The 23,137-nt window shown below is 43.1% G+C and overlaps 1 protein-coding gene across 3 annotated transcripts in view; it reads right to left on the bottom strand.

Moving 5' to 3' along the window:
* TDRD3 (tudor domain containing 3) overlaps nt 1-23,137 on the bottom strand; it is a 306,660-nt gene that overhangs the window by 98,291 nt on the left and 185,232 nt on the right. For all 3 annotated transcript variants that reach the window (XM_077812194.1, XM_077812198.1, XM_077812200.1), the window contains exon 5: nt 20,439-20,580. In XM_077812194.1, the coding sequence (XP_077668320.1) occupies nt 20,439-20,580 (142 nt within the window). The remainder of the gene's footprint in view (nt 1-20,438; nt 20,581-23,137) is intronic.

Genomic DNA, 23,137 nt, shown 5'->3' with positions numbered 1-23,137 from the left:
CTTTCATGAGCATTTAAAAATTACTATCTATATAAAATATTTAATTTCATCCTCAGAGCAATTCAGCCACTTCTGGGGTGAATTGCGACAGTGGTTTTAATAGTGTTAACAATACTACAAAATATCAAGGAATAGGGCCTGCTTCAGGAAAGCATTCCTGTTCATGAAAGCACTAAAGAACATGCTAAATGTTAAGCACTTATTTCAGTGCTTTAATAAATCAGGGCCATAAGGAGTGTCTGTGAAAAAAACTGATCCAAGATATATCACTGAAGTAAATAAGTTTAGTGAGATTCACAAAAGGATTATTCATTTATAGGAATAAAAATAGTTCATGTGGTTACATTGGCTAAGATACAATTACAAGGACTGTAAATACTATAATTACTTCTGATTAAGATGATCTTCTGGGAACAAAAGAAATACCACCCCAATGGTAAATAACTTCACAATTAAGTGAAATATAGGACTTTGACTCTCTCATCTGAGGCATGCGATATTGGCTATTACAATAGGCAGAATATTAGAAGAAATAGATCTGCTCCATTATGGAACTTACTTTGGAAATTGATGAAACTCCCTCCTGCATATATGGAATATCAAACTGACAACACACACAATTATTTTAAAAACAAAATTGCTGACCTGTAACTGGAGATTCTTTGGGATGTGTGGTTCCCATCTGTATTCCACTGAGGGGTTTTGCACATGCGCCATGCATCAGGAGCCAGAGCTTTTGAAAGTAGTACTGTTCGGAGGTAGGTAAATGTATGGCTTGATTGAGGTGGAACTGGGAAATCACCTTGGGTAGAAACTTGGGGTGAAGGCATAGAGAGACCTGGTCATTACGGAAAGTCATGAAGAGCGGGTTAGCCACCATGGCTCCCAGTTTGCCAATCCTCCTAGACAATGTAATGGTGATGAGGAAAGCAACATTCATAAAAAAGAGAGATAGAGAGAAGGAGACCATAGGTTCGAAGGTGGTGGTCATCAATGAGGTGAAGACGAGGTTAAGGTCCCATTAGGGGACAATAGGCTGAAGGGGGGGAGGGGTATTTTCAAAAAAGGCCCTTCCAGGATCATACAGGTAGGGGGTGGGCAAAAATGGATTGACCATCCACCAGTGGGTGAAAAGAGCTAAATGGCAGCTGAATACACCTTGATGGAATTGAGGGCCAGCCTTGAGTCCCTCAGAAAGAGTAAATAATCCAAGAGTATTGGGATGCCACTCTGGAGACAAGGCCCTGTCATGTAGCCCAGGAAATGAAATGCGTCCATTTGACTCAATACAAGCATCTTGTGGAATCTTTCCTGCTACTTGAAAGGACATCTTGCACTGCCAGAGAGCACTCCTGAGCTAGTGGTGGTGTCCATCCAAAAACCAAGCCATCAGTTGAACAGTGTGCAGGTTGGAAGTCTGAATATGCTATTGTGTTGAGTCAGTAGCGCCGGGAATGCCTGAAGTGCGAGTGAAGAGTGCTTTGAAATGCAGAGGAGAAGCAGGAGGCAGAATTGGTGAGGCCAGAAAAGGGAGATCAGAATGGTTGTTGCTTTCTCTCATTTGATTTTATGGATTATTCATGCTATGAGGGTAAGGCGAGGAAGGCAGAGTTCATGCTGCCTGACCAATCAATGACTAGGGCATCCCCCTGTGATTGGGCTCCAATTCCTCCCTTTGAACAATCCTGGTTATATTTGGTGTTGTTGTGGGATTTGAAAAGATCACTTGCTGGGGTTCCCATCAGCCAAAGATGTCTGCGATTACAGAGTCATGCAATTCCCATTTGTGGTTGGTTGCAAAGTTTCTGTGAGAGCATCAGCAATCACATTCTGGGTGCCAGTCAGTTAGGTTGCTGTCAAAACAATTTTGTGCATGATGCACCATTCACACAGGCATATAGCTTCCGTATACAGAGCTCGGGATTTCGTTTCCCCCTTGCTTGTTTATATAGAAGACTGCAGTAGTGTTGTCTGATATGGCAAGTACATATCAGTCCTGGATGTTTGGCAAAAATGCCTGGCAAACTTTGCATACTGCCCGGAGTTCCAATATGTTTATGTGCATCCGGAACTCCCATGTTGTTCAGGTGCCTTGTGTCATGCAGTCACCCATGAGGGACACATCCATTATGATGGTCATGGTGGTTGTGGATGGGAGGAAGGTCATTCCCGAATAGACTTATACTGGGTTCATCCACCATTGTAATGAGGAGAGAATTCTGGTGGCATGCATACCAGAGTGTGAATAGGTTGATGCATGGATGAGTAGATCCTTTGTAGCCAGAGTTGAAGGTGGTGCAGATAAAGGTGAGCGAAGGGCGTGACGTATGTGCAGGTCATCATGTGTCCCAAGAGAGCGAGGCATATTTTGGCCATAGGAAGGATTGGAAGTCACCAACGTATTTAGTTCCCTTATTGTATGGAATCTTTCCCATGGTAGATAAGTTTGTGTGGAAGTCTCATCTATGCAAGCTCCTATGAACTCCAGGGATTGTGTTATGGCATAAAGTTGATTATTCGATGTTGACACTGGGCCCCAGAGAGAAGAGGGGTAGAAGCAGTTGGGACATCAATTCCTGTGTCTTTTCTTTGACTGTGGTGCTATGACCCAGTCATCCAGATAGTGAAAAATGAGGATCCTCTCACGTCTGAGATAAGCTGCCACCACTGAGAAAACTTGTGAACACTCGTGGGGCAGTGGTAAGTCAAACAGTAGAACACTGTACTGAAAAAGCTGAAGTCCCACCTTGAACCTCAGGAACCTTCTGTTTGTCAGGTGTATATCAATATGGAAGTAGGCATCCTGCATATCGAAAGCTGTAAACCATATGCCTTTTTCTAGGGAGGGAATGATTGTTGCAAGTGTGACCATGCAGAATCTTGGTTTGGAAATCGAACAGATGAGGCATCAAAGACCCAATATCAGTGCCCATCCCCCATTTGGGGGGTGGGAGGGGAGAGAGACTAGGAAGTAGCTCAAATAGAACCCTGTTCTCTGAAAGGGAACTGGGATTAGTTCCAGAGTTCCCCTCCGCAACAGGGAGTCATCCTCTAGTTGGAGGAAGTCATTGCGTGCGTGTTGCACGCATGTGGACCGAGGAAGAGGGCAATATGGGGGCATCGCTGTAAACTCTATGACGTAGCCACCCTAGATAATATCTAGGACCCACTTGTCCATTGTTATGGCTTTCCATGCTGGCAGAAAGAGTTTGAGGCAGCCTCTAAAAGAGGGTCGGAAGGATGGGCATTGGTGTATGGACAGTACTAAGGATACTTTTGTAAAATTTTGGAAAGTGGGTCACAAGGCTGATAGGAGAGTAGAAGCTCCGACTTGGACCATGTGTCAGTGAAAAGGAACTGGAGAAACCTGTGGCTCGCTGCATTCTCTATCGCCTCGGGCAAAACCACAAGGCGGTACATGTGTGGACTGCTGAACAGTACTATTTCCAAAAGCTCCGGCTCCGGGCACATGGTGCACGTGCATAACCCCTCCGTTGAATACAATATGGACATCACTCAAAAAAACCCAGCATCTGCATTTGTTCCTAAAAGAACAAACTACAACTTCTCGTTTTTCAAAAAAAATTCAAAATGTTTAATTGGAGCTCCTTCACCCTACCAGATGTGCTTGGATTATTCCACTGAGATTAGTAATTATAAAGGAACACTCCAATACATTCATACAACAAAAGGAGAGGCTCATATCTGCTCAGCAGTTTGCATGCCACCTACCCATCATACAGTCCGTCCCTCCCACTTCTTTGTTATTATGAATTTCTCTATGTGTGTCTATATTATGTAATATATACAGACCCATCAAATGTTGTCACTCATCACCTAAAGCAGAATTTACTAGCATCCATATGGACCATCCTCCAGCTGCAGCGGCACAGGAGCCAGCAAACAGAGCTGTAAACAGGGGAGTTTGAGTGGGAGTTCTGTTGGAGGAGAAGGTATTTGTATTTGGTTTTGTATTGGTAGTATTTGTATGTGGAGAGGCTTGTAGGGGCTTTGTGATGGGAGAGAAGCTGAGCCCTGATTAGGGGGCAGGGCTTCTCTGACTAGGGGTCCTATAAAGGTAGCCAGCCAGTCAGGCAGTGGCACAGGAGCCAGCAAACAGAGCTGTAAACAGGGGAGTTTGAATTGTGGTACTTGTTTGGGATTTGGTTTTGCTGTGGGTGCTGGTGTTTTGGAATGGTTTGTGTTTCCCAGATTAACAGGATTTAGGTGGGAAGGCTATGACAGATACAGAGGCAGAAGTGGGAGTGACCCATGTAGTGGAAGACACAATGAAGATGACTGGATGTGGAAGCTGCAGTATGTACATGATCCTGGAGGGGGTACTCGGTAAGAGTTTTGTCTGCATTAAATGCTGTCTGATAGAGCTGATGGAGGAAAAGATCTGAGGTTTGGAGATGCAGGTGGAAAGTCTGGTTGAGTTTAGGAAGGAGTCTGAGCAGATTATGGAGCAAAGACATGAGGTATCGAAGGGAAAAGCTCAGACTTGCAGATGGAAGCAGGGCTAAGGAATTCTGAGGGGAGACTGGGTGAGGAAAGTGGTCAGTAGAAGCATGTGACTAAAAGAACCAGGCAGAGGAAAAGACGTGCTAGTAAAGGAGAAATAGAGCTCAAGAACAGGTTTGTAGAGTTGGAAAATGAAGAAGGGGCTCAGCAAGTAGTCGCTGAAGGTAGAAGGTCAAGGAAGAAGAGAAGAGCGGCTAGTCCTATAGGAAAAGGGAAGAGTCAATGGAGACTACACCAAATATGAGCCCTAGGAGGATACAGGATGGGTTGAAGAGGATTACAAGGGAGAATAGGAATGGAAAGAACTTGCAGCCAGAGGGAACAGGGGATAGACTGGAAAATAGCACCGTCACCAGGAAAAGGCAGGTCTATGTGATCAGGGACTCTTTACTGAGAAGAACAGACAGGCCTGTAATCAGAGCTAATCCAGAGAATAGAAGGGTGTGCTGTCTTCCAGGTGCTAAGATATGGAATGTAGACCTGAGGTTGAAAAGGATCCTAAAGGGAGCAGGAAAGAATCCCCTAATTATCCTTCATGTGGGAACAAATGATATGGCTAGATTCTTGCTGGAAGTATTAAGGGACACTATGCTAGGCTGGGGAAGACGCTTAAGGAAATTGAGGCTCAGGTGATCTTTAGTGGGATTCTGCCTGTTCCTAGAGAAGGGCAACAAAGATGTGATAAGATTATGACTATTAACAGATGGCTTAGGCAGTGGCGCAATAAGGAGGGCTTTGGGATGTATGGCCACTGGCAGGCATTCATGGACCGAGGACAGTTCTCTCGGGATGGACTTCATCTGAGTAGGAAAGGAAACAGACTTCTAGGATGGAGGCTGGCTCAACTGATTAAGAGAGCTTTAAACTAGGAATCTGGGGGAGATGTCCAGGTAATCTCCACGCCAGATTTTAGTATTGAGAGGGAAGAAAACGAAGAAAGAAAGGATACAGCCATGGGTAGGAGAATGTATATAAAGAGGAAGGGCAGTGTGGTTAACAGTCTAATAGGTTATACTGGCTGTAGAATGACCGTGCCTAATAGCGTACAGAATGTGAGCGAGGCCAAACAGCAAAAATTAAGATGTTTGTACACCAATGCAAGGAGCCTAGGTAACAAAATGGAGGAACTAGAGCTACTGGTGCAGGAAGTGAAACCAGATATGATAGGGATAACAGAAACATGGTGGAATAGCAGTCATGACTGGACTACAGGTATTGAAGGGTATGTTCTGTTTAGGAAAGACCGAAATAAAGGTAAAGGTGGTGGAGTAGCATTGTATATCAAGGATGAGGTAGAATGTAAAGAAATAAGAAGCGATGGAATGGATAAGACAGAGTCCGTCTGGACAAAAATTACATTGGGGAAGAAAACTATTAGAGCTGCCCCTGCGATAGTGCTTGGGGTGTGCTATAGACAGCCGGGATCTAATTTGGATATGGATGGAGCCCTTTTTAATGTTTTTAATAGAGTAAATACTAATGGAAACTGCGTGATCATGGGAGACTTTAACTTCCCAGATATAGACTGGAGGACGAGTGCTAGTAATAATAATAGGGCTCCGATTTTCCTAGATGTGATAGCTGAGGGATTCCTTCATCAAGTAGTTGCTGAACCGACTAGAGGGAATGCCATTTTAGATTTGGTTTTGGTGAGTAGTGAGGACCTCATAGAAGAAATGATTGTAGGGGATAATCTTGGTTTAAGTGATCATGAGCTAATTCAGTTCAAACTGAACGGAAGGATTAACAAAAATAAATCTGCAACTAGGGTTTTTGATTTCAAAAAGGCTGACTTTCAAAAATTAAGGAAATTAGTTAGGGAAGTGGATTGGACTGAAGAACTTACGGATCTAAAGGTAGAGGAGGCCTGGGATTACTTTAAATCAAAGCTGCAGAAGCTATCGGAAGCCTGCATCCCAAGAAAGGGGAAAAAATTCATAGGCAGGAGTTGTAGACCAAGCTGGATGAACAAGCATCTCAGAGAGGTGATTAAGAAAAAGCAGAAAGCATACAGGGAGTGGAAGATGGGAGGAAAGCAAGGAAAGCTACCTTACTGAGGTCAGAACGTGTAGGGATAAAGTGAGACAGGCTAAAAGTCAAGTAGAATTGGACCTTCCAAAGGGAATTAAAACCAATAGTAAAAGGTTCTATAGCCATATAAATAAGAAGAAAACAAAGAAAGAAGAAGTGGGACCGCTAAACACTGAGGATGGAGTGGAGATTAAGGATAATCTAGGCATGGCCCAATATCTAAACAAATACTTTGCCTCAGTCTTTAATAAGGCTAAAGAGGATCTTAGGGATAATGGTAGCATGACAAATGGGAATGAGGATATGGGGGTAGATATTACCATATCTGAGGTAGAAGCGAAACTCAAACAGCTTAATGGGACTAAATCGGGGGGCGCAGATAATCTTCATCCAAGAATATTAAAGGAATTGGCACCCGAAATTGCAAGCCCACTAGCAAGAATTTTTAATGAATCTGTAAACTCAGGAGTTGTACCGCATCATTGGAGAATTGCTAACACAGTTCCTATTTTTAAGAAAGGGGAAAAAAGTGATCCGGGTAACTACAGGCCTGTTAGTTTGACATCTGTATTATGCACGGTCTTGGAAAAAATTTTGAAGGAGAAAGTAGTTAAGGACATTGAAGTCAATGGTAAATGGGACAAAATACAACATGGTTTTACAAAAGGTAGATCGTGCCAAACCAACCTGATCTCCTTCTTTGAGAAAGTAATAGATTTTTTAGACAAAGGAAACGCAGTGGATCTAATTTACCTAGATTTCAGTAAGGCATTTGATACCATGCCACATGGGGAATTAGTTAAATTGGAAAAGATGGGGATCAATATGAACACTGAAAGGTGGATAAGGAACTGGTTAAAGGGGAGACTACAACGGGTCCTACTGAAAGGTGAACTGTCAGGCTGGAGGGAGGTTACCAGTGGAGTTCCTCAAGGATCAGTTTTGGGACCAATCTTATTTAATCTTTTTATTCGTGACCTCAGCACAAAAAGTGGGAGCGTGCTAATAAAGTCTGCGGATGATACAAAGCTGGGAGGTATTGCCAATTTAGAGAAGGACCGGGAAATCATACAGGAGAATCTGGATGACCTCATAAACTGGAGTAATAGTAATAGGATGAAATTTAATAGTGAGAAGTGTAAGGTTATGCATTTAGGGATTAATAACAAGAATTTTTGTTATAAACTGGGGACGCATCAATTAGAAGTAACGGAGGAGGAGAAGGACCTTGGAGTATTGGTTGATCATAGGATGACTATGAGCCGCCAATGTGATATGGCTGTGAAAAAAGCTAATGTGGTCTTGGGATCCATCAGGAGAGGTACTTCCAGTAGGGATAAGGAGGTTTTAGTACCGTTTTACAAGGCACTGGTGAGACCTCATCTGGAATACTGTGTGCAATTCTGGTCTCCCATGTTTAAGAAGGATTAATTCAAACTGGAACAGGTACAGAGAAGGGCTACTAGGATGACCTGAGGAATGGAAAACTTGTCTTATGAAAGGAGACTCAAGGAGCTTGGCTTGTTTAGCCTAACTAAAAGAAAGTTGAGGGGAGATATGATTGCTCTCTATAAATATATCAGAGGGATAAACACCGGAGAGGGAGGGGAATTATTTAAGCTCAGTACCAATGTGGACTCAAGAACAAATGGATATAAACTGGCCACCAGGAAGTTTAGACTTGAAATTAGACGAAGGTTTCTAACCATCAGAGGAGTGAAGTTTTGGAATAGCCTTCCAAGGGAAGCAGTGGGGGCAAAAGATCTATCTGGCTTTAAGATTAAACTCGATAAATTTATGGAGGAGATGGTATGATGGGATAACATGATTTTGGTAATTAATTGATCTTTAAATACTCATGGTAAATAGGCCCAATGGCCTGTGATGGGATTTAGATGGGGTGGGATCTGAGTTACCCAGGAAAGAATTTTCTGTAGTATCTGGCTGGTGAATCTTGCCCATATGCTCAGGGTTAGCTGATCGCCATATTTGGGGTCGGGAAGGAATTTTCCTCCAGGGCAGATTGGAAGAGGCCCTGGAGGTTTTTCGCCTTCTTCTGTAGCATGGGACACGGGTCACTTACTGGAGGATTGTCTGCTCCTTCAAGTCTTTAAACCATGATTTGAGGACTTCAAGAGCTCAGACAGAGGTGTGGTTTTTTGCAGGAGTGGATGGGTGAGATTCTGTGGCCTGCGTTGTGCAGGAGGTCAGATTAGATGATCATAATGGTCCCTTCTGACCTTAGTATCTATATTTGATTATTAATGAAGCCAGAAACTCGCAAGTCACATGGGTGGAACAGGAAGAAAATCAACAGTAGCTCAAAAAGACAACTCCACTGCTGAAAAAATAAAATGACCTCTCTCTTCAACACTAGAATGCTGACAGCATCCTGAATATAGCATAAGTGTAGATTTTTGGACCATAATTATAAAGACTTTTTAAAGTACCCTTAAGATCAAATCTGACTTTTTTAGAACACCGTCAAGTAATAACAGCATTTCTGGATTACATGAGATACCAAATAACTCAGTATATGCAACTGCCAAATCATTGCCTTCTATAGGAGCCCCACTTGCAATGGAAAACACAATTACTGATTTGTTTGATGAAAATAAAAGCTTCCAGCACTCCTCAAGACTGATTCATTGAGAAGCACTTGAAAGTAGCAAATCACTCAGACAGAGAAGTAAACACTTAAGGACAGAGCCCATGATACTGTTGCTCAGCCGACTTTCACGCTAGGGTCTTACATTTACTGGATTTAACCCCCAGACATCACCACTGAATAGTATGTATTATAATATGTAATATAAAACAAGAACTTTTTGAAAATATTTCTAGCATCTTTCCAACATCTTTGAACCTGGAAGTTTATTTTCTCTTGTCAGAGATTAGATTAAGATTTGTATCCTCCCACTAAACAGAGCATTAAATTCAATTTCACATTCCTACCAACAGAAAAAAAGTGGATCACCAGAGGCTGGAAATCAATGTGCATACATACAACCTCCTATAGTCTACTATAAACAACTAGGAAAGGAAATTATTTTGACAGAAACAGGAGAGATAATTTTAATTAAAAATTGATGTGTACTTATATACGTAATACCGTATAACTTATAAAATCCACTAAGTTATCAATGATAGAATGAAAGAGAATGTTCCTTGTTTATCTGTGTGCAATTTCATGTGCTAGGAAAAAAATATTCATTCCTTTATGTATTTGAAACTTGTGCTTCTTTATATTAGAACATACTGCCCTTTGTTGCAAGTTACTTAGGTAATATCTACACTTACCTCCAGAGCGACTGATCCAGCGGGGGTTGATTTATCGCATCTAGTGAAGATGTGATAAATTGACCACCGAACGCTCTCCCGTCGACTCAGGTACTCCACCAGAGCGAGAAGCGTAGGCAGAGTTGACGGGGAGCAACAGCAGTCAACCTACCATAGTGAATACACCGCAATAAGCAGATCTAAGTATGTCGACTTCAGCTATGTTATTCATGTAGCTGAAGTTGCATAACTTAGGCCTGGTCTACAGTACGTGGTTATTTCGGAATTAGCCAAGTTACCTCGAAATAAAACTGGTTCCGTACACACGACCAAACCAGTTTTTTCAATTTAAAGGGCTCTTTACTCCGATTTCTGTACTCCACCTTGGCAAGTGGAGTAGTGCGAAAATCGAGATCGCAGTTCCGGGTTACAGGTACTGTGGACGCAATTTGACGATATTGGCCTCCGGGAGCTATCCCAGAATGCTCCCTTGTGACCGCTCTGGACAACACTCTGAACTCCGATGCACTAGCCAGGTAGGCAGTAAAAGCACTGGGAACTTTCAAATTTCCTGTTTGGTCACCATTAGCACAGGCGACCACGCAGAGTCCACCATCTCAAGAGACCATGCAGTCCCGGATTCGCAGACGAGCTCCAGCATGGTCCAAACGGGAGGTACTGGATCTCACTGCATGTTGGGGAGACGAATCTGTTATGGCAGAACTACGTTCCAAAAAAAGGAACGGAAATACGAACATTAAAGTCTCTAGGGCCATGAGGGAAAGAGGCTATTCCAGGGACACAGAACAGCGTCGTTCAAAAATCAAGGAGCTCAGGCAAGCGTACTAAAAAGCCAGGGAGGCGAACGGGCGCTCTGGGTCACAGCCCCATACATGCTGCTTCTACTGTGAGCTGCATGCAATTATGGGGGGTGATGACACCACTACCCCAACACTGTCCATGGATACCTGCAAGGGGGGAGTAGCACGGAGGGAGGAGGAGGAGGAGGAGGAGGAGGACAGTGCACACGCAGCAAGTGGGGAATCTGTTTTCCCCCTTAGCCAGGAACTATTCTTAATGCTGGAGCCAATAGTCTCCTCCTACTCCCAAAGCATGCTCCCCGACCATGACCCTGAAGAAGGCACTTCTGGTGAGTGAGAGCTTGATCGGAGCCACGCGGTGGGGGGAGACCCAGCCACGCTAGGCTGTTTGCGTTTAGTTTAAAGGGCTCATCCCTGCTCAGATCCTCATTGGAGCCCCGCGGTGGGTGTGTGTGTGGAGGGGGTGGAAGGGAAGGGTGTTGTGTGAAGCGATCATCTCAGAGAGCCCGCAGGCTGCCTGCAAGCTGAATTCTGCTGCCTGGCTGCTGCCTGCATGCTGAATTCTGTTGCCTGGCAGCATGTGATGGCTTACTCACACCAAAGGGGCAGGCACTTCAGCATAAGAGGCAAAATGAAACCTTGTACAGAAAGACCATGTGCTGTGTACTATGAAGTTCCTGTTTCACTGAGAAACAGTGTCCCCTTTGTTCTCTAAAATGTATCTTTTAAAATACTACCCTCCCTTTTTCTCCTCTTGCAGCAGGTGCAAATGTTTCAATGCGTTCCCTATCTACTCCATCCCAGAGGTTGGTCCAGATTAGAAGGTGGAAAAAATGAACTCGGGACGACATGTTTGCCAAGCTCATGCAGTCCTCCCGCACTGACAGGGCCCAGTTGAATGCACGGAGGCAAACAATTGCGGAGTCACGTAAAGCGTTACATGAATACGAAGAGAGGAGGGACGTGTGCGATGAGAGCAGGCAGGATGCTATGGTCAAGCTCATGGGGGAGCAAACTGACAAGCTCCGCTGTATGGTGGATCTAATGCGGGAAAGACAGCAAGATCACAGACTGCTGCTGCAGCCCCTGAATAACCGCCCTCCCTCCTCCCCAAGTTCCATAGCCTCCTCACCCAGATACCCCAAAACACTGGGGGGGGGGGGTATGGAGACCCACACAATCAACCCCAAAGGTTGCACAAGCAGCAGAAAGCTGGTATATTCTAAATTTTTATTTGGTTTCTGGACTTGTCCTTCCCTCCTCCTCCAACCCCATAACCCAATACCCCCCATCCCCCATCTAGCTTCCGATTTCTCTCAATGTTTTGTGCAACAAATAATAAAGAACGGTTTTTAAACAATTGCAACTTTATTTCCTTTCATATATTTATAGGGGGCGGGTAACTTTAAGAGAAACAAACAACACTCACACTGTACCCTGGCCAGTCATGAAACTGGCTTTCAAAGCTTCTCTGATGTGCAGCACACCCTGCTGTGCTCTTCTAATTGCCCTCTTATCTGGCTGTGCGAAACTGGCGACGAGGCGAGTTGCTTCAACCTCCCACCCTGCCATAAATGTCTCCCCCTTACTCTCACACATATTGTGGAGCACACAACAAGCAACAATTACGATTGGAATATTGGTTTTGCAGAGGTCTAACCGACTCAATAAACTGCGCCAATGCGCTTTTAAATGTCCAAATGCACATTCTACCACCATTCTGCACTTGCTCAGCCTATAGTTGAACAGCTCCTTACTACTGTCCAGGGTACCTGTGTACAGCTTCATGAGCCAGGGCATTAAAGTTTAGGCTGGGTCCTCGAGGATAACTATAGGCATTTCAACATCCCCAACAGTAATTTTCTGGTCTGGGAAGTAAGTTCCTTCCTGCAGCTGTTCAAACAGACCAGAGTTCCTGAAGATGCGAGCGACATGCGCCTTTCCCGGCCATCCCACGTTGATGTTGGTGAAACGTCCCTTGTGATCCACCAGTGCTCGAAGCACCATGGAAAAGTACCCCTTGCGGTTTATGTACTGGCAGCTCCGGTGTTCTGGGGCCAAGATAGGGATATGCATTCCGTCTGTTGCCCGCTGCAGTTAGGGAACCCCAGCGCATTAAAACCATCCACAATGGTCTGCACAGTTCCCAAAGTCACTACCCTTGATAGCAGCTGGTCAATGATTGTGTTGGATACTTACAGTACAGCAACCCCCACAGTAGATTTCCCCACTCCAAACTGATTCCCGACTGACGGGTAGCCATCGGGCGTTGCAAGATTCCACAGGGCTATGGCGACTCGTTTCTCAACTGTGAGGGCTGCTCTCATTTTGGTGTTTTTGCGCTTCAGGGCAGGAGACAGCAAGTCACAAAGTTCCATGAAAGTGGCCCTATGCATACGAAAGTTTCTCAGCCACTGGGAATCATCCCAGACCTGCAACACTATGCGGTCCCACAAGTCTGTGCTTGTTTCCCAGGCCCAGAATCGGCATTCCACAGCATGAACCTGGCCCAACAGCACCATGATCTCCTAATCGCCACATGCCGTGCCGTCTGTGTCCATGACCTCAACATTATAGTAATCGCGCTGTTGTCGCTTCCGCGCCCAGTTTTGCAGGTACTGCACATACTGCTGGATAATGCGTGAGGTATTTACAATGGTCAAAACTGCAGTGGAGATCTGATCAGGCTCCATGGCTATGGCGCCTGCACGGGTAATCCTGGAAAAAGAGCACGAAACGTAGGAGAGCAGAGTGGCAGTGGAAACTGTGCTGTTTGATTCACGGTAGCCGAACAAAGGCTGAAAATGGTTGTCTTCTGTGGCTTTCACGGAGGTGGTAGCCCAGGACAGACAACATGGAGAAGCTCGGAAGCGTGACAATAGCGGGAGAGCAGAGTTGGTGGTGGAAGCTGTGCTGCTCGGTTCATGATGACTGAGCAGAGTTGAGTTGGAGAGGTGGATTCATAGTAGCAGGAGAGCAGCGGTGCACCGTCTGCTGAAAGCAGGATGGCATCTGCACGCCAAAAAAGCGCGAAACGATTGTCTGCCGTAGCTTTCTGACGACACACACCCAGAAACACCCGCGAGAATGTTTTTGCCCCATCATGCACTGGGAGCTTAACCCAGAATTCCAATGGGCGGCAGAGACTGCAGGAACTGTGGGATAGCTACCCACAGTGCACCGCTCCAACATTCGATGTTAGCCTTGGTACTGTGGATGCAATCTGCCAAATTCACACGCTTTAGTGGGGACACAGAAGACCAAATGTATAAAATAGCTCCCAAAAATTCTGATAGAATAATTTTGTACTGTAGACGTACCCTTAGATAGATATCCCCCCACCCCGTGTAGACAAGGCCTAAGATGGCTATCAGAAATAAGCCTCGTATTCCATGTATCATATACCTCACTGATGTCCAATTATTATACATTCAACTTTTAAAGGAGAAGATTTACCTTATCATAACATTTACTTTATCATCCTGAAATGGTAACAATTTTCTAGAACATAAAAAGAGAGGTATTTATAGCACAGCAAGCTAAATGTTTCCTTTGTAACACAGTCTACTATATGCTATTGCATGTCTAATTATTTCTGCCCTGAGGTAGGCACTCACAGTTGTGGGCCACTCCAGATAGGAGGTGCAGATTGCCACGCTATCACAAGGAGTAAAAAATGTAACAGAAAATTTCATTACAAAATTATAAAAAAACACACACCCATCAAAATACACGCCAAACTTACCTTGCTTGGATCCCTTCGCTCATTTCTCACTGTTTTGTTTACTTAGATTGTAATTTCTTCAGAACAGGGACTTGTTTTCCTATTGTGTGTTTGTGAGCTGTTCACCACATCACCCCAAAGAAGGAGATGATTTTTTTTTCCTCCTTCACTCCCCCAACTCCACTTATTTTTCTAACTTGGAAGTATACATAATAGATAGAAGGCATGCACCTTTCAGCCATCTTTTATTCCTCTGCATTTTCCTGTTACCTTAATAAATATAATAATACTTATTTCTTGTACACAGTAGGCTTCCGTTTATCTGAATGTCCTGCGGGACATCCAAAACTCTCTGATAACCATGTGTCCAGATAAACAGAAGTTCTATTTTGCACTGCAGTTTCACTGACGTAGACCTAGCAAGCTCCTGTAAGAGCATTATGTCTCAGTAACTGCAGGTAACTGCTCAAGACCCTATACAAATGTAAAGCCATAAATTAGTGAGCTACAGCCCGCATCTGTCCACCAGCCATTTTAATCCGGCCCTTGAGCTCCCGCTGCGGAACGGGATCTGGGGCTTACCCTGCTCCAGCGCTCCAGCCGGGGAGCAGGGTTGGGAGGTGCTCTGCGCGGCTCCTAGAACCAGTGATGTGACCCCTCTCCAGCTCTTATGCATAGGGGCAGCCAGGGGGCTCCACTCTGCATGCTGCCCTTGCCCCAAGTGCTGCCCCCACAGCTCCCATTAGCCGGGAACCACAGCAGGGGCAGAGCCTACGGATGGGGCAGTGCGGAGCAGAGCCTCTTGGCCGCACCTCTGCGTAGGGTCAACATGCTCCTTCTTCCGGGAGCCACTTGAGGTAAGTGCCACCTGGAGCCCTAAGCCACCCCCCCAGTGCCCCAACCCCTTGCCTCAGCCCTGATTCCCCTCCTACACTCCAAACCCCTCATCCCCAGCCCAACCCCACACCTCCTGTCCCAGCCCACAGCCCCCTCCTGCACCCTGAACTCATTTCTGGCCCCACCCTGGAGCCCACACCCCCAGTCAGAGCCCTCACCTCCTCACGCATGCCAACTCCCATTTCATGAGCATTCATAGTCCGCCACATAATTTCCATACCCAGATGTGGCCCTCGAGCCAAAAAGTTTACCCACCCCTGCCCTAAGGGCACGTGTACACTTCATCTGGGAATGAGCCAACAGGCCTGGATCCACAGACGTGAGCACAGCTTGTGCTTGCACTCTAAAAACTGCTGTTTAAACACTGCAGCTCAGGCTGAAGCTCACGGTCGGAGGCCTGGAAAGGGGTAGGCTTGAGAGCCTGTTCTCCAGCCCAAGCTGCAATGTCAAAGTACTGTGTACACAACTGTTCTTAGAGTGCTAGCTTGAACCTTGCTAGCACAAGTCTGTGGGCCAAGGGTGGGAAGCTTGCTGCCAAATACAGTGCACAGGCCCTAACAGGCTAATTGAGATGTTATTACCAAGTGATTAATTAGCACAGAGGTACATGAGGGACACACTGTGGATTTAGATACCTAGGATTTTTGGATAAAGGGAATTCTGATAACTAATTATACTACAGTGCTTTTCACTGGTAGATCTCAAAGCGCTTCATAATCTTTCAAATACGTATTCCCAACATCTCTGTAGGTGAAACATTATAATCTCCATTTTACAGATGGGGAACTGAGGCACAGAGGCTAAGTGACTTGCCCAAGGTCACACAGAAAGTCCATGACAGAGCTGGGAACTGAACCCATGTCTCCCACTTCCTAAACATGTGTTCTAACCACTGGACCTTTCTCCTGCCGACAAGCGGATTAACAAAATAATCTCTCTCCCCACTCCCTCGCCTTTGCAGGCATATGAGATGTAGATACAAGTAGTTCTTGCTCTCACTAGAAAATAAACACATTGGACTAGCTTCTAGCAGCTTCTGTTTCTGGAGCTGTGTTCGTTTGGAGGAAAAAATCCAAAATTCAGGCTGGGTTATTATAGAGTACACTCTTCGTATAGAAAGAGTTATTTACAGAATTTTCATTGATATTAAAGCCAGAAGAGACCTTATAATCTTCTAGTTTGACCTCATCAGAGTATTATTATATCAATAAAGGACAGTTGGAGCCCTATGTGCCTGTCTGCTTACATTCTGGCCATGATGACAAGTAGCACAGATTGGGTGTGGAAGAGCAAGGAGCTGGAAAGACCCAGGCCACTTTCTTTCGACAGATGCAACCATTTTCCTTTTGAAAATTAATAAAGTAGCACCTAAAGGCCCTAATCAGGGACAGAAGACCCATTGTGCTGCACATCATACATACGTAGATCAAAAATGGTCCCTACCCACAGCTCTTACAATCTAAGTATATGAAAAATGTTTTCTTATCTTACCTGCATATGGATTTTACTTTTTTGAGCTCAGTGTCTATGACTAATAATAAAACCATGCAATGGGGTGCTGTACAACAAATGTACTGATGAAAGAGTTGAAAGAGAGAAGAGGTTTTGATCAAGCTGAATGTGTAGAAAATTCAGTTTATTGCATTTTGACAAATGTTTCTCCTATTTTCTCTCCTCAGCAAAACCCACTCCCTATTTATTTCAAAAGGCTGACCAAGAGCTCCTGCATTTCCAAGACACTTCACCACTGCTGAGATTTCCATTTATTGTGTACAGATTAAGCCCTTTCAAAGGTTCTCTTGTGGTGCAGCTCTTTCATCATTGTAGTAACAATATCACAGAGATCAGAAAATCTGCAGATGGCCAATGATTACACAATGTATTTATTTACACTTGTGGACTATCTCCTCCTCAGTAAGGAATCTAACAGGGCCACTGGGATAGCTGTGGAAGAACTGGGGAACTTTTGTACAGGAAAATATGCTCCTGTGGTGGGTTTTTACACACTGTAAAAAAGCAAAGCAGAAGGGCATACATTAACTTCGCTACAATATAGCTCTTGAGTGACATCAAAATGGTGACATACAGAAGACACCAGACAGCCATCAAATTTTCATTAGTCCTCATGTTAAAAATTTTTTCCTATAAATGGCGGCATGCCAAAAGTTGTTGATCCCTGGCATAGAACATGGACACCAAGAGAAAATGATGGCAACCAGGATAAAACCGTTAAGGATCACAGTTCACATAAGCTGGGAATGGGTGACAGGGGATGGATCACTTGATCTGTTCTGTTCGTTCCCTCTGAAGCACCTGGCATTGGCCACTGTCAGAAGCCAGAATACTGGGCTATATGGACCTTTGGTCTGACCCAGTATGGCCATTCTTATGTTATGTTCTTATGTTCACACAACACACTTTGATTTTAGCAGCTAAATTTTCAGAAGATCTCATCCTCATTGAGCATACTCCAGCCTCTCTCAGCTCCCAGTGCTGACAACACTGCATAGACACCATCCCCACAAAGCAACTGAGCAGACTCTATCCTCTCTCAGCTGCTACTTGTGAGAGAACTGCATGTGGGCCATCCCCATAGAAACAGAATTTCTGAGCAAGCTCCATCCCAGGGCTACTAGAGCAAAGCTGGACTTTCCCTCTACTGGCTGTTCCCACCTGCCCCAGGATAGACCAGGGTGTGGCTGAGCACAGGAACAGAGAGCCTCTATCCTCAATTCATAGATCCCAAGGCCAGAGGGAACCATTGTGCCCATCTAGTCTGATGTCCTGTACAATGGCCATAGAACTTCCCCAAAATGATTTCTAAAGCATAGCTTTTAGACAAACATCCAATCCTGATTTTAAAATGGCCAGAAATGGAGATTCTACCACAACCCTTGGTAAATTGTTCCAATGGTTAACTACCCTTGCTGTTAAAAATTTACACTTTGTTTCCAGTCTGAATTTGTCTAGCCTCAACTTCCAGCCACTGGATCATGTTATACCTTTCTCTGCTAGACTGAAGAGCTCATTATTAAATATTTGTTCTCCATATAGGAACTTACAGCCTGTAGTCAACTCACCCCTTAACCTTCTCTTTGTTAAACTAAATAGATTGAGCTACTTGAGTCTATCACTATAAGGCATGTGTTCTAGTTCTTTAATCATTTTCTTGGCTCTTCTCTGAACCCTCTCCAGTTTATAAACATCATTCTTGAATTGTGGGCACCAGAACAGGACACAGTATTCCAGCAGTGGTCACACCAGTGCCAAACACAGAGGTAAAATAACCTCTCTGTTGCTACTCCAGATTCCCCTGTTCATGCATCCCAGGATCACATTAGCCCTTTTGAACACAGCATCATACTGGGAGGTCATGTTAACTTGATTATCCAACACGATCTCCAAATCTTTTTCAGAGTCATTCCTTTGAAGAATAGAGTCCTCCATCCTGTAAGTATGGCCTACATTCTCGCATGCACTTACAGTTAGCTGTATTAAAATGCATATTTTTTGTTTGTGCACAGTTTGCCGAGAGATCCAGATCACTCTAAATCAGTGACCTGCCCTCTTCGTTATTTACCACTCCCCACATTTGTGTCATCTGCAAACTTTCATGGAGTCATAGAAGATTAGGGTTGGAAGGGACCTCAGGAGGTCATCTAGTCCAACCCCCTGCTCAAAGCAGGATCAACCCCAAATAAATCATCCCAGCCAGGCCTTTGTCAAGCTGGGCCTGTTGATTTTATGAATGAAATTATTTTGCTGTCGGCCCCAGAGCTGAATTTTCAAGGATATTAGCGGAGCTCTATACCTGACAACCCTCACCTTTGGAATTCTCTTCCCTTTATGACACCAGATTTGGAGATGCACAGGACATGAGATTACACAATTTGATTTAGCATTTCAGACATTATTTGTATGAAGGCAGCATAGCTTAAGGATACCTACACAGTTTACAGATTATATTGATTTTTTTACAACTATTTTTCAATTACCGGAGCACAAAAAGACATGTTAACACACATTTTCTTTATTTGTGTGTTTTTATAAGTCATAATCATTCAAATCAATTATAATTGAGTTTGTCCAAAATACTTTAAAAAAAAAAAAAAAACACTTCCCATACTAAGACCAAAGATAGTTTCAACAACAACAAAAAATACGTTTGCCAAAATTAATGTCAGTTGAAAATAATGCTCATGGGTAAGATGCTCTTTGATTGGTTGACATATGCAATAGGTCTACATTCTGAACCATTAAATATTTAAGATAATTCAGTGAATAAATATCACTCAATGGTCCCTAAATCCATCTGGCAAAGTGACTAAATCTACATCAGTCATTTAGTATAACAGAAATCAATCAACAGGCTAGAACATTGTCACAAGTCCAAGGTTTCCTACTCTGGGAATAATCATCATTGCTTTGTCTTATCATTAATATTGGATAAGAAAATAGCCAGCCTATAACATTTTCTCCACTGATATGCTCTCCTAATTTGGCCATATTAGAGTGGAGTGAATGAAATTAAAAATCTTTGTGATTTCTTTAAAAGCTCTCAACACCTTCAGTTCATCTTACGTGACTGCAGCCTTATTTATACTACTGTTGACACATAAGCAAAAATTATGTTTAAGCACAGCTGACATAAAAGTATGCTTACAGACTACAACTGAAAATCTTTTATTTTAAAATTCTGTTGCAAGAAAAAAAAAAATCTATATGCACTGGTCAGGGAAAGCACAACCACCATCCTGCCAATCACCACCACGCTTAAATACATTGTAACAGACAGATGGCCGCATACCTGCTTCAGGTGAAGAGAATGATTAGCTAAAAACAGTTTGCTGGCCAATATAATTTTTAACCCACATTTTAAATTTAAAATTCTGCACAATAAAAAATGAATCATTTGTTGCTCAAAAGTTTTCACTTATTTCTGCATGGGCAGCATCTGAACTGCAGCATAAAATATTACATTTAATTACAGTGATTTGGCTTTACCCATAACAATAACTTGGGCAACGAAGTTCTAAATATTTGCATTTAAAATACTATTATTGCATAAAAACTTCTAACATTTTATTAGTCACAATTAGCTACCAGAAGTTATATATAATTAACCTCCTGTAAGACAAGCATTCACAGCGATGCTACCTCACCCTTTGTAACTCCCACTTTTCTATAAGATGATCCACTTCACCGCCGAGAATGACAGTGTTACTGTCATCCAAAAGCAGGAATCCATTTTTCACTTCAACAATTCCTGACAGCTTAATTTTTGTTCCAGGTGGTGTGTTCAAGCTAAAAATAGAAACAAACAAAGAAAATCTCAAACATTACATATAGAGATTCTACCAGACAAAACCCAACCACAGGTTACTAAATAGCAGTACATTTAAATAGAGTGAAACAATGTTGACAGAAAACTACCTATAAATATGTTTTCTTATATAAACACAAATGATATTCAGTTACTTTTTAAATAATAATATGTCTGAACAAACCTATTTATGGAACCAAAGTCAATACTTCGCAGCTATAAAACACCTGAACACTTGGAGTGGGTTGTTGGGATTAATTGGTGTTTTTTGCGAAATTTTTGATTTGACTGAAACAAACAATGCATAGGAAAAACTATCAAATTACTAAGATAAACAGCTACAAAATCACCCTTGCAAAGTATTAAATAATAAGAAATACAATAAATAAAACACAGTATTAGGATTGCATGTTTTAAAGTAAATTTGATGTTCAGGAAAGACTCCAGATTAACCACGCGGAAAAGTGAATTGATCTCTTTAACTACACAACACTTACAGCACAAGGAATGGTAATACAAACTTTCCCGCACTCCCCTGACATGTATGTCCCTGAACTCTGTTCTGCAGATAACAATTCTTTCAGGGAACAGTCTCCATGCCTGTTCAGTCTTTGACTTCTCTGCTTAAGTGCCAAGAAAGGTACTAATAAATGCCAATTTTGATGGCAGTTTTTTGTTATGTGGAACTCGTTCATTAGTGATTTTTGGATTGAAACACCTACTCATTTCACATAAGCCACTCATCAGCTGTCAGATGATAATGACTTCTCAGCAATTACCAAGCATGCCAAATTCAAGCCAGTTACATAGAGGCAACCCCGCATCCCCAGCCACCAATACTCATTTCCCCAAGCCAACCACAGGATATTTTGTTACTAATTCATTATTTTATTTCAGACCTATTGCCCTACGGCTTTATACTTGCAAATTTTATTAGCACTGGGCTACTATGGCAAAAAAACCTGCCTTGTGACCAAAATCTAAAAAATAAAATCATCAGGTTCCACTATAATTAAAACAGAGTATACCAGGCTGCAAAGAATTCTGTTGTGAAATAATATCCAATAACTACAAGTCACAACTACTTTAAGTAATGCAAACAAAAACCAAGTTCTATGGGGTGGACTGCACATGTACAACAGTATAACCAGTGCACAGGTGGAATACTTTGGACTAGATTGCGAGCCTGAAATTTGTTTTTCAAAGGAACTGGACAATCAGCTACAATTATTAGCCAACTATAAATTCACATGTTCCCTGGCACTAGCTTTAATGATCAGCTTGCATAATAAGATCAGTGCTTGGGTCAGAGCTACTTTTCTTGTCTCTCCTTTTCCTGAGTCACTACCAGTTTCCCTAAACTTTACCACACAGAGGAACTCTGGAGAGAAGTTTAGGGTGGCTTTATGAAGACACAAGGGGAGTATGACAAAGTAAATATTGTTTAAATAACAATGGCTCTTAAGCAGCACAGGATACATTAACAGTTACTTCAGTAGAGGAAGAAGAAAGCCCATAGTGGTTTCTGGTACTATTAAGTGTAGCTACTGATGCTTTGCTTATATTGTATGCTAACAGAATACTGCAGTAGATCCACTGGCATACAGAATGGATAACAGATTTGAGATTTCAAGCTTTTATTGCAAATAAATACAGAGCATTTACCAGATCTACTAGACTGAAATTGGAAAAAGTACCTAACTTCATATACTGTTTTATTAAGGTATTTGCCACATGCAAGTGCAAATGATAACAAATGTCAGACTTATATTTTTCCTTTTTTCTTTTAAAGTAGTACAACACCAATCAACTTCTGTTGTTGGCATCCTTTCATCTGTGAGACACGGTGGGAATTGCAGCCTATGATGTAGATGGTTTGCAATGTCTCATGTGACTGAATAGGCCAATCCGAGATTTGCATGATCTTTGGCAGTTACTGTAAATGTATATATCTTAGTTGGGAGCTGCTTGCTTCCTACTGGCTCTTTTCTCCTCAAGCTGTAGGAGCCAGCTCCCAGCATGGACTTTGATACCCTGATGGAGACGATGGCACCACTTGTTACAATCACTTGCCAAGATTTCCCATTGGTCAGGATCAATTTCAAATTCCTTCGTATCTCACTTGCATACGTCTTTATAGCAAAGCTTAGGATGTCCTGTTGTTCTTGTTCCCTCTGATAGCTCCTCGTAGAGCTCATCCTTGGGTATGCATCTACCTTCCAACCTACTCAGATGGCCCAGCCAGGGCAGTCGTCTTCACTTGAGCAGGGCTGTCACAGTTGGTAAATTTGCTCTTTGAAGATCCTCTGCATTGGTAACTTTATCTTGCCATTTGGTGTTGAGTATGCAGTATAAACAGCATAAGTGGAAACTGTTCAACCTTTTCTCCTGATGAGCATAAATTGTCCATGTTTCCTGACCATACATGAGAGTGCTGATGACGCAAGCTTGGTACACTAGCATTTGGGTCTTGATGGTAAGGTTTGAGTTGTTCCATGCTCTTTTAGTTAGTCTGCTAAAGATGATGGCAGCCTTTCC

The sequence above is a fragment of the Eretmochelys imbricata genome, chromosome 1 (genome assembly GCF_965152235.1).
Source record: "Eretmochelys imbricata isolate rEreImb1 chromosome 1, rEreImb1.hap1, whole genome shotgun sequence".
In the NCBI taxonomy this organism is placed as follows: domain Eukaryota; kingdom Metazoa; phylum Chordata; order Testudines; family Cheloniidae; genus Eretmochelys; species Eretmochelys imbricata.
The sequence above is the reverse complement of the archived record's forward strand: the minus strand, read 5'-3'. Positions and strand labels throughout refer to the sequence as shown.